The sequence below is a fragment of the Madurella fahalii genome (genome assembly GCF_045866475.1).
Source record: "Madurella fahalii IFM 68171 DNA, scaffold_6, whole genome shotgun sequence".
In the NCBI taxonomy this organism is placed as follows: domain Eukaryota; kingdom Fungi; phylum Ascomycota; class Sordariomycetes; order Sordariales; genus Madurella; species Madurella fahalii.
In genome coordinates, this window is record NW_027263976.1 from 891,778 (window position 1) to 902,702 (window position 10,925).

The following is a 10,925-nucleotide window of genomic DNA, read 5'->3' on the forward strand; positions in this document are numbered from 1 at the left end:
CGTCGACCTGCAGTTGCCAGGTTGCGAGGTTGCCAGGTTGGCATCCGTCATTGTTCGCTGAGAAAGGGACTGCCCAAGCTTCTCTTGACGTGCCCCCGGTGGCTTGCCAAGACGTCATGCCAGGCGAGGGCTGGGTTAGGGTTGGATGCGCCGGTTTCGTCCCCGAGTAGAAAGTGGGCTGCAACTTTATCCTCATTATAGTCTCATTATAGTACCTGTACACAGTAACATCCCTAAATGTGACAGTGTAATCACTACTACAGTACCTTGGACCCCTGGTCTACCCGACATCGGGCCATCACCCACCAGCGAGCAACAGCCGGCATATGATTACCGTACACAGTGCGACCCCCGCGACCACCGCCCGGCTGGAGACACTCCGTAAGATGCCGAGCCGGGCATTGGTCGAGACCACAGGAGTGATATCAGGCTAAATGGCATCAGACGAGGCTGTTAGCTGGGGATGCTGCCCCGCCAGGTACTGCCGGGCCTGGATCCTGCTCTGCGGTATATGACGAAGCTGCCCCACGTCGAGCAATGGAGGACGACACCGCTCTCTGCTTTTTCCTCTGGATTGAGAACTTCTGATTGACTTGAACTGCTACGTGGTGTCTAATTAATACCTTCAAATTGCCTGTTGCGTGGTTTCAAAGCGTCTAATTCAAGTTATTCGCGTCCTCGCTCGACTCGTCTCTCTGGGCCAACCCCACCAACAATATGGGCGATGGACCCCTCTACCTGGGGTTCGACCTCTCGACCCAGCAGCTCAAAGGTTCGCGTCCCAAACGTAAACCGTGGGACAACAGCCAAACTAAAATGCCTCTTACCTTCCAGCTATCGTAGTCCAATCCGACCTCACCGTCGTCTCCGATGCCAAAGTCGACTTCGATCAAGATTTCGGCGCCAAGTACAAGATCAAGAAAGGCGTGCTACAGAACGATGAGGAAGGGGAGGTCTTCGCCCCCGTAGCCATGTGGCTCGAGGCCCTAGACCTGGTCCTACAGCGCCTACAGGAGAAGAAGACGCCCCTGGACCGGATCCGGGGCATCAGCGGCTCCTGCCAGCAACACGGGAGCGTCTACTGGAGCCGCCAGGCCGAAGCCCTGCTCAATGGTCTGGATCCAACCAAGGGGCTTGTCGACCAGCTGGCCGGCGCCTTCTCGCATCCGTTTGCGCCCAATTGGCAGGACCACAGCACTCAACAGGAATGCGATCAGTTTGATGCCGCGCTGGGGTCGGCGTCGCGGTTGGCCGAGGTCACCGGGAGTGCTGCGCACCACGTAAGTATCTTCTCCAACGCAACACACAAACCTCGACGGGCAAGCTATGGCTGACAATGCCCCCATAGCGGTTCACCGGCACGCAGATAATGCGGCTGCGACGCAAGCTCCCCGACATGTACGCCGCTACATCGCGCATCTCGCTCGTCTCGTCCTTCCTCGCCTCCCTCTTCCTAGGCGCCGTCGCACCCATGGACATCAGCGACGTCTGCGGCATGAACCTCTGGGACATATCGGCCAACACGTGGTCGGAGCCCCTGCTCGAGCTAGCAGCTGCTGGCAAGGAGGGCGTGGCCGAGCTGCGCAGCAAGCTGGGTGAGGTACGGCAAGACGGCGGCGGCGGCATGGGCCGGATCAGCAGCTACTTCACCACCAAGTACGGCTTCAGCCCCTCGTGCGAGATCGCTCCCTTCACGGGTGACAACCCGGCCACGATCCTGGCGCTGCCCCTCCGCCCGCTCGACGCCATCGTCAGCCTAGGCACCAGCACCACCTTCCTCATGAGCACGCCGGTATTCAAGCCCGACCCGAGCTACCACTACTTCAACCACCCGACCACGCCCCATCAGCACATGTTCATGCTGTGCTACAAGAATGGCGGCTTGGCCCGCGAGAAGGTGCGCGACGCCCTGCCCAAGCCCCAGGACGGCTCCGACGTGTGGGCAAACTTCAACAAGCACGCGCTGGAAACGCCACCCCTGGATGTCGCCAAGTCTTCTGACCGGGCCAAACTTGGCCTGTACTTTGACCGTCCCGAGATCGTGCCCAACATCAGGGCCGGCACCTGGCGGTACACGTGCAACGCCGCCGACGGCAGCGACCTGCAGGAAGCCGGCGAACCCTGGCCGGCCGAGACGGACGCCCGCGTCATTATCGAGTCGCAGGCCCTGTCGATGCGCCTGCGCAGCCAGAAGCTGGTGCACAGTCCCGGCGGCGGCCTCCCCGCCCAGCCGCGGCGCATCTATCTCGTGGGAGGCGGGTCCCTGAACCCGGCCATTGCCCGGGTCATCGGCGACGTGCTGGGCGGCGTCGACGGCGTGTTCAAGTTGGACGTCGGAGGAAATGCCTGCGCGCTGGGCGGTGCGTACAAGGCCGTTTGGGCGTTTGAGCGGGCCGAAGGCGAGACATTTGACGAGTTAATTGGGAAGAGGTGGAAGGAGGACGGGGCGATACAGAAGGTTGACGCGGGGTATCGGGAAGGGGTGTTTGAGATGTACGGTAAGGTGCTGGGCGCGTTTGAGGAGATGGAGGAAAGGATTCTGAAAGTGGCGAGAAATACTTGAGTAGAAGACAGGAGGGGGATGTGAATATATTGATGGACCGTTAGGATCAATTCAAGCCCTGATGAAGCCAATAACCGTGAAGGCTGTCAAGATTGGTTTGCCGGATACGTCCGCCGTGATGGTGTTTGTATTTCAAGCTTGAGCCTCGGAAAGCCTGGCTCACTCATCCATGATCGGAGCAATAATGTTACACTTGACGGTACCGGTGCCAAGAAGCTGACGCGCAACCTCAAACCTCCGACGTCATCGTATCTCTGAAGCCGAACACCAACGGATGTATCAAGCGGAACGTTGCACATCCCGCGGGACATGGCCGGGGGGAATACGCATGGTTGGCAGACCTTTTTTGGGACACTGGCGATGAACCGTGTAACTGACAGAGTGCAGGGACAGCGCGCGGGCTCGCCTGCTCATTCGGGAAGGGTGCGATAAAACTCGGGCCAGTGTCCTATCTCGACTGCCTGGTGTTCTGTGTCTTCTTAGCGCCGCAATTGCTCTGGCAGGTTGGCTTCTTCGAGACAATCCTATGTGTTTTCCAGGCGGTGCCGTTTCTGGGTAAGTCTGCCTCGGTCATGATAAGACAGTAGCGAACCGGACAACGTTGGCTGATCGGCCGAGCTGAAGTCGTGGAACTGCCTGTGGCGTTTATCCGCGGGAGGTATCTAGTCAATCGTGCGAAACAATCTGCTTTTGTGCGGAGGACATCGCCCTTTGAGGATTTTGTTGTTCGATGCGTGCGGTATGCGTTTGCGAATATCCCGGCCAGAGTTGGGAAGGTGTTCTTTGCTAAGGAGGTTGCGATTCCGTTTCTCTGGTTCCGGCTGTTCCGGCATGGGCATCTCGGGTCGCCGATCTACTGGAGGGAAGAGAGCGAGGTGAGCCGGGCTGGGAACCGAGCCATATCTACGCCGGTTTTGCATGCTGACCCGTCTTAGAAATCGTTTCGCGGTATCTGGATCATCAAGGAACCAGCGGACAAGCCCGATTTTGTGCTTTATTACGCTCATGGTGAGATATCCCGATGCGCCGATTTGCACGTATTGACACGGCTCCAGGAGGTGGTTTCTCGATGGGCTCGTCATACTTTTATTTGGAATACTTCTTGACCTGGTTATCAGTGCTGAGTTCGTCCGGATACCGCAATCCGGCTATCTTCGCGCTGGAGTACACGTTGGTCCCGGACGCCTCGTTTCCCACACAGGTTGAGGAAGCAATGAAGGGCTACGAGCACGTTCTGTCAAAAGCACGAGACCCATCGATTGTCTGTGTCAGTGGGGACTCAGCTGGTGCAACGCTGATCTTGTGCTTGCTGCTTCGTCTAGGCGCCAACAGCGCCAAAGGCAAAGGTGCAAACGCCCACGGGTATCAGCATCGGCTCCCGAAACCTGCACTTGCGGTACTGATCTCGCCGTGGGCGACTCTTGTCTCGGCACGGCATAGGAATACCGCCAGCGATTACCTCGACGCGCAACAGCTCCATCGGTACGGGAGGCAATTCGCAGGTAGCGGGATCTCCGAGACTGATCCGCGAGTTTCGCCGGGTTGCTGCAACGACATATCCTGGTGGAAGCGATCAAGCCCGTCCCAGGGGATCTTCATCACCTATGGCACGGACGAGGTGTTGGCACCCGATATTGAAGGGCTTGTCGATACGCTTCGGAATGCCGGCGTCATCGTTGAAAGCAAACCAGAGTCCGGCGGCATCCACGCGTGGCCGGTTGCCTCCTTGTTTCTCTCCAGTAGCCGCGATGACCGACTTGACGGGTTGATGACTATGACAAGAGAGATTAGACAGCGTATTCCATCCAACGGGGTTAGAGACTGAAAAGATGTCTTAAGGATAGACGTGTGTTCAGATTAGATCAAGTTATTATGCCATCATCGACATTGGAGCGAAGGTGACCCCAGAGGCCGAGCTCGGTTTCTCCAACGCTGAGTTCTGGGTCTCTGGTTTTGGTTGTGTTGCTCTTCAGTAGTCATCACGCACACGAGTTTCAACAGGTAAACGGTTTCAAAGTGGGAAAGTTGTCCATTACCTTCGGGTAGAACCGGGCTGTTGGATGGTGACGGTTGATTCGAATACGAAGTTTTATTTTGGTGTTGGTAATGCAGAGCCTGCTGAGATCTGCAGAGGCTGAGGGAAAAGGGCTGCCGGGGACTGTCCTTCGACTATGCCCGATCGGGAAGTGACGTGCCCCCTGGTTGTTTCGCGAGAAGGCGGCAGCGGCACGTCACTTTGCCATATAAACGCGCTGATGCCCCCGGCTGGCCCTTGGCCCTTGATGGTGTGTAGGCTGCATCCAACCGGGCCTAGACCCTTCAAGCTCGCACACCAGACTTTGAACAACGTAGGTAAAGCATTTCTTTCTCCTTTTCTTTCAACTTTCACCTTCTGCGTGTTATCCCTTACATTTCCCCACTTCGAGTTCTTCCAAGCTATGAGCTTACGGCACCACACCGAGCTGTGGCCATCGGGCTGTGACGCATCTCCCTACTTGGCTCTAAGTTGGAAGCCTGATGCTTTTGGCTTGTGTGTGTGTGTGTGTGTGTGCGTGTGTGTGTGTCTGCGCGCGCGTGTGTGTGCTCAGGGAGACACGACAATTTCTCAGAAGCTGTTGTGCGAGTGTGATACCTCCCTTTTCCACCTGCAGTAGTGCAGCTACCTTATTACTGCAGTAAGCACTTGCTGCCTGCTGCTCTGCTTGCTGTGTCTCATGCCAGCAGCTCGTTGCCACGCCGCATGCGTCGACGAGCGGCGGTGCAGACATTCTCCACCAGCCGTTGGCCTCTCTCTCCTGGGGCCGCCTGGGTTGTGCTCGTTTTGTGCCTGTTCAGCTTGCGCAGGCCCCCCATGGGGCGCATATCAGTTTCTTTTTGCACCACAGCTGCACCTCTTAGTTAGCCCCACTGAACCCCTCCGTCTGCCCCTCCCTGAAAGCTTTCACAGTCGTGTCCCTTTGTCCCAGCCACAGAGGAGCAGCACCTACATAGTACCTTAATAACCCGGCCACTTGTAGCTTCCGCCCAGCCCGCTCCAACCGTGTTCGGAATCTGTATCGATTTGCGGAAGCGACTCGGGGCCCCACGAAACGATTAAAAACAGCGACGGAGGAGACGCCAAAAGGTCCCGCCGCAAGTAGGGGCCGGCCTATCATAAAGCTTGGGATCCCGAGATTGTCGCATTCCCAAGATTTCCTTTGTCACATTGGAAACCGTTCTGGGGAGCCCAAGACATGTCCGGCGACAGTACTTATGCTCCCAAGAGCCCGGACCTTTCGTCCTTTTGCTCGCCGGGCCCCACACCGCCAACGGAACCAGCACCATCCCAGCACCTTTTCTCGCAGCAATCCCAGTCAAACTTTTCGGGCGTGCAGCGTCCTTCTAGTACATATTTCTCGGCCTCTCAGCAGCAGCAAGCGGATGCAGCCCGTCAGAGAGGCCAACACCCGCACCAGGAGCAGCTCGCGCGTCAGCCACAGGCCCTAGCCCAAGCACGGTCCACATCCTACCCCAACACCAGCAAATCGCCTGGCTTTGGAGGAGTCGGTGTGGGATATCTATCCGCCAGCGGCGTGCAGCCCAAATACGTCCCGCCTCGTGCACCGCCGGCACAGCCCGTCCCCGGATACACGGCACAGGAACTGCAGCCGCAGCCGATCTACCCAGACGATTTCCACTACCAGTACGGACCGTCGCATCATCTCCTCGCCGCGCAAGCAGCACAAGTACACCCCCCACCGCAGGCAGCCTACGGCTATCCTGCACCTACCGGAATACTAGACCCATCAACAGCCGCAAGCCCGAACATGCCGCCCAGACGCGCCGCCGCCGCAGCAGCCGCCGCCGCGTTCCAGCAGCAACAGCAAGAAGAGCAACTCCAAGACCATCTACAACAGCAACAGCAACTGCAACAGCAACAGCAACTGCAACAGCAACAAGCCCCCTCACAACCTCCCACAACAGCCGCCGGCTCGTCCACCTCGTCTGCCATGATTGAGCCCTCCCCCGTCAAAACAAAATTCCCCACGGCCCGCATCAAGCGCATCATGCAAGCCGACGAGGAGGTCGGCAAGGTGGCGCAGCAGACGCCCATCGCGGTGGGAAAGGCCCTGGAGCTGTTCATGGTGGCGCTGGTGACTAAGAGCGCCGACGTGGCGCGGCAGAAGAACTCGAAGCGCGTGTCGGCGCAGATGCTGAAGCAGGTTGTCGAGGGCGACGACCAGTGGGATTTCTTGAGGGATATCGTGAGCAAGGTCGAGGCTGGGGAGGAGAAGGGTAAAGGGGCCGGAGAGAAGGGAAGGGCAAAGGCGGAGAGTGAAGGGAGTGACGAGGAAGGTGGCGGCGCTGGTGGTGCTGGTGCTGTGAAGAAGAAGAGGGGGGGTGGGAGGAAGAAGAAGGTTAAGGGGGAGTGAGGGGGGAAATAGGCTAGGTCAGTTGAGGGAATGCATATGAGGAATGATTTTATTTAGTAGGACAAAGGAACGGATCTTACGAACTGAGGGGCTGGCGTTGAAGGGGACGGGGACGGGATAGGATGATGGGGGCGGGGGTAAACATTCTGAGCATGATAGGTATGGCGATTATTTACATGGTAGTTTTGGAGCGAGGCAGATATCTAGCTGTGTTATGGAGCGGGGCGGCTGATTGTTTGAAGGAAATCTCTGAGCAGAGCTCAGTTGGGCAGCGTGGGTGAGTCCGGCGCCAGAGCTTGAAATTCAGAGGGGCATAGCACATATCGGAGACGGTATGTTTACCTTTTGCAAAAGCGCCGCATTCGGCGGTTGTCAAGGGCTGCGGTGAGCTGTGCAATCCGAGTGCTAACGCCAGCGAGAACAGAGTGTTCGATCTGATGCTTGAAACTTCGTCCAGCTGGTGCAGCTGAGAGATTGGCACCTAGCCGGAATTGGCCGTTTGGAAACAGGGCCACACCTCGGAATTCAGCGCCTCTTGACACATCCTGAAGGCACCCGAGCGATCAACAGTCAGCGCTGCAGGTTCCAGGCGGGCAGATGGCTGTCGAACCTGGCTTAGCCTTAAATGCCAGGACCGCTCTACACTGCGTTTGCGATGCTGACTCAAAGGAGCCAGTTGCGTGGCTCAAACGGCCGATACGGAAGTCCCCGGTTCCCGACATTTCGATGCCTCGCAGTTTCACGCGGGTGATGTGCATCCCCCAGCCTAGCCCCGAACCGTCTGCACCTCCAAGGCGAGCACACAGGCCAACATGTGCCTGTTTCCTATTTCTTGGCTCCCAACCCCCGCCCTCTAATCCGTCTCCCCCTTGTCCCCTGTCCTTCGTGTCTAGTGTTATGCACCTCCCCCGGCTGCGCTTGTGCTTGCTCAGACCGAGAGGCACCGAGAGGCACACATGCGACCTGTCGATCCACTCCCCTCCAACTTCGTGCCTTAGCGACACCGTCATGGCCGGTTGAGCTGATGGGGCTTGCGCGGCGCCGTCCATGATGCCAAACCAGGGTCGTCCCGCGGCCCCCAGCCTTCCTCCCGTCGATGAGGCTACCGTGCCTTTTTCCGAGCTTTTCAACACCGGCTTTGATCGCACGATCGTCGACGTCACAGCCCAACTCGCTGACCGAAGCATATTTGTGACGTCCAACGGCCGCCGTTTCCGCTTAGAGAGCATCCCGGACCCCGGACCCGTCCAAGCACGTTTGCCGGGCACTTCGCCGATCGCTTCTGCGCCCACGCAGCCCCCCCCGGCGTCGAGGCCCACAGCTGCCGCACCTCCAGATCCTCCCCCGATTGCCGAACTGCTCGCTCCGGACAGCGTCCCGGGCTGGGGACGGTCACCGTCTAATGCTAGATCACACTCATACTTCCCCAGCGGCTACTCTGTCCGACCCGGGCAGCCCGGGGGCGCCGCCCCAGGCGCACAACCCAACACGCCGACCCAGCAAGTCACAACAATGATGTCTCAGCTCGAGATCAACCGCTTCACGGCGGTGCCGCTATACGGAGAGTCAGATGGAGGAGTACAAGCCGCCGAAACCCTCACAGATCCCAACCTGGCGCCGAGATCGCCTCCCGATTCCACGAGCCCAACCTCACCAAGTCTGTCTTATATCCAACCGCCACCCAACCCGCAGCGGCCGTCATCCCAGGCGCCATACGACGGGAACAGCAGCTCCGCGCCGGTATTCTGGTCCAACATCGACTACGCCAGCTACACAGCGCAGACGAACATCCACCTCCAAAACTCGCGCCAGACGGCAGTAACACTCTCTGGATTACCTTCACTAATGGAAGATTCTACCCCGATCCCGCCGCCTCCACCATCATCACATAGGGTGTCTGACCCGTTTCTGGGCCCCACGCACGCGATCCCTCCGCACAGGGCGTCCGATCCGGCCGTCTCTACACTCACATCATTACCCCCACCTCTCCATAGGACATCCGACCCGTTCTCGATGCTCTCCGCTGTCTCGTCGGAGAAGGAGCTCTGGGAAGGAGGCGGCAGCAGCCAGTTCCATGGAAACAGAAGTGGAAGAGGAAGTGGAAGTGGAAATGGGTACGATTACTCCTATCCACCAGCGGCGGTGCCCGCCTCCTCGGCGTCGGCGCCACCCTCTGTGTCAGGAGGAAGACATCTGAGTTATGGTACGATGGGAGGAGGCGCGAGCAACGATATCGATACGCTGACACCGGTGGTGGTGCACGACACCCCGCTTGCTCCGTCGACTTCGAGTGATGGGGCGAGTACGGGGAGGGATAATGTTTTGCCGGGCGAGGATGTGTTGTTTGATGGGTGAGTACCTCACCGGACTAGATCCTTCGGGTCGTATAGTGGCTAATGAGGGTCTGTGTTGGTATAGGCCGGTCAGGAGCTCGCAGACTCTAAGCGCGACGGTCTTCAGAGAAGGCGTGCTCAAAGTGTTTCGGAACACGCTCACCAACGATCTGAGGTTCTATTGCAAGGTCGATAACGACTCCGAGACGTATTGGAGTATGTTTACCCCGCAATCTATCCGCCAACGATAGAAAACGTGCGGAACTGGTCAACTGACTTTTGTCTAGTGAAAGCAAGCAACGCCCAGCTTGTGCCAGCCTACGCTTACGACCAACGGTTATCTAACGTCGTGTACATCCGTGACACACAAAACGACAAAGGCAACGGAAACGTGCAAGTTTTGCAAGGGAACGGCCTCCCGAGCGCGTTCTATCAGTTTTCGAGCCTGAAGGGTATACAACCCCCTTAGGTACACAAGGATGCATTCTCTGTCTACTAACTAACCGGACTTCTAGAACTCTTTGACTTCCAAGCCAAACTGACGGGCCAGAAAGTGGTCCTCGACATCGGCAGCGTGCGCATGGTCACGCTCAGCAAGGCCAACAGTCGGTCGAGCACGGTCTACTCGGGCGCGCGGCTGCAGATCTGGCACGAAGCTGAGGGGCGGCGGAACACGCAATCGGACGTGGCGTCGTTTGTGACGGCGGGCACGGCGCTGTCCGGCCCGCTGCGAGAACGGACCGTGGCGAGCTCGTCGAGGTTGATGATGTACCTGGGCCGCCTGGGGCAGTACGTTACTGTTTATGGTATGACTTGTTTTTTTTTTTTTCTTTCTTTTCTTTCCCCTGTTCTGCTCAGCGTCGTACGTGATGGTTTGCTAATCTAGGTAAAAATAGTTACCGACGATCTCGAAGTTGTGCCAGACGGGCCAACGCTGGTCAAATTGAAACCGAGGAAGAGCTCGATTCCGTTTTCGAAAAAGGGATCGCGGTTTACATGGGTTAAGGGTGAGTTCTACCAGGAACACGATGATTTTGTTTGTTTAATTTTGTGTTTTGCCCGCCGGTTGATGTATATTGACGGGCACGAACTAGCTCACCATGAACAAAACCATGGCACTGAGGTGGCTGGTCTCGATATCTCAGGCAAGGTTGTTGAAGTGGATGTGGACGACTACGACTCGTACAAGACGTTTGAGATTGAGTTTGAGAACTCGCCGAGTATGTTTCCCTGTGACTAAAACTCACCCGGGTCTTACAGGCAGCTGACCCTGCGGCAACAACAGGCCAGGATAACTTTCTCCGCAAGTGGGACGAGGTTATTAGGGAGCGGAGACTCCAGCGTACGAGGCTGGCTCAGATCGACGAGGACATGAACAGGGCTGTGTTTACGGGGCGCCAGGCAAGGGTAATAAAGACATGATACATCATTCATGCACGCAGATTGGGTTTGACAATACCAATGGGACGACGGGCTACTAATGATGTACGGGATGGGATGGGGATGTCATGACCGGTCTGGCATTTACGTTTGGTCTGCAAGGCTGGGGTGTATTTTGTATATGTATATGCCTTTTACGTCGGTATTAAATAAGGTGCTGCTGCTAGAGGACGGGGA

General features: G+C 57.4%; 4 protein-coding genes across 4 annotated transcripts; all 4 read left to right on the forward strand.

The window, feature by feature from the left end:
• Positions 1-717: 717 nt before the first annotated feature.
• MFIFM68171_10310 (uncharacterized protein) lies at positions 718-2,563 on the forward strand (the record flags this gene model as incomplete). The annotated part of the gene is made up of 3 exons (XM_071065729.1): positions 718-772; positions 835-1,280; positions 1,349-2,563. 3 exons carry the CDS (start codon positions 718-720, stop codon positions 2,561-2,563), a joined length of 1,716 nt encoding a protein of 571 aa, XP_070921830.1.
• A 309-nt stretch (positions 2,564-2,872) lies between these two features.
• On the forward strand, positions 2,873-4,388 carry MFIFM68171_10311 (uncharacterized protein; the record flags this gene model as incomplete). The annotated part of the gene is made up of 7 exons (XM_071065730.1): positions 2,873-2,894; positions 2,951-3,118; positions 3,188-3,438; positions 3,499-3,571; positions 3,619-3,830; positions 3,886-3,959; positions 4,016-4,388. The coding sequence occupies 7 exons, from the start codon at positions 2,873-2,875 to the stop codon at positions 4,386-4,388; spliced, it is 1,173 nt and encodes a 390-aa protein (XP_070921831.1).
• Positions 4,389-5,796: 1,408 nt separating this feature from the next.
• Positions 5,797-6,975, forward strand: MFIFM68171_10312 (uncharacterized protein; the record flags this gene model as incomplete). Its single annotated transcript, XM_071065731.1, has 1 exon — positions 5,797-6,975. One exon carries the CDS (start codon positions 5,797-5,799, stop codon positions 6,973-6,975), a length of 1,179 nt encoding a protein of 392 aa, XP_070921832.1.
• A 1,050-nt stretch (positions 6,976-8,025) lies between these two features.
• On the forward strand, positions 8,026-10,730 carry MFIFM68171_10313 (uncharacterized protein; the record flags this gene model as incomplete). The annotated part of the gene is made up of 7 exons (XM_071065732.1): positions 8,026-9,326; positions 9,394-9,524; positions 9,596-9,760; positions 9,824-10,114; positions 10,205-10,315; positions 10,403-10,528; positions 10,594-10,730. The coding sequence occupies 7 exons, from the start codon at positions 8,026-8,028 to the stop codon at positions 10,728-10,730; spliced, it is 2,262 nt and encodes a 753-aa protein (XP_070921833.1).
• Positions 10,731-10,925: the final 195 nt, after the last annotated feature.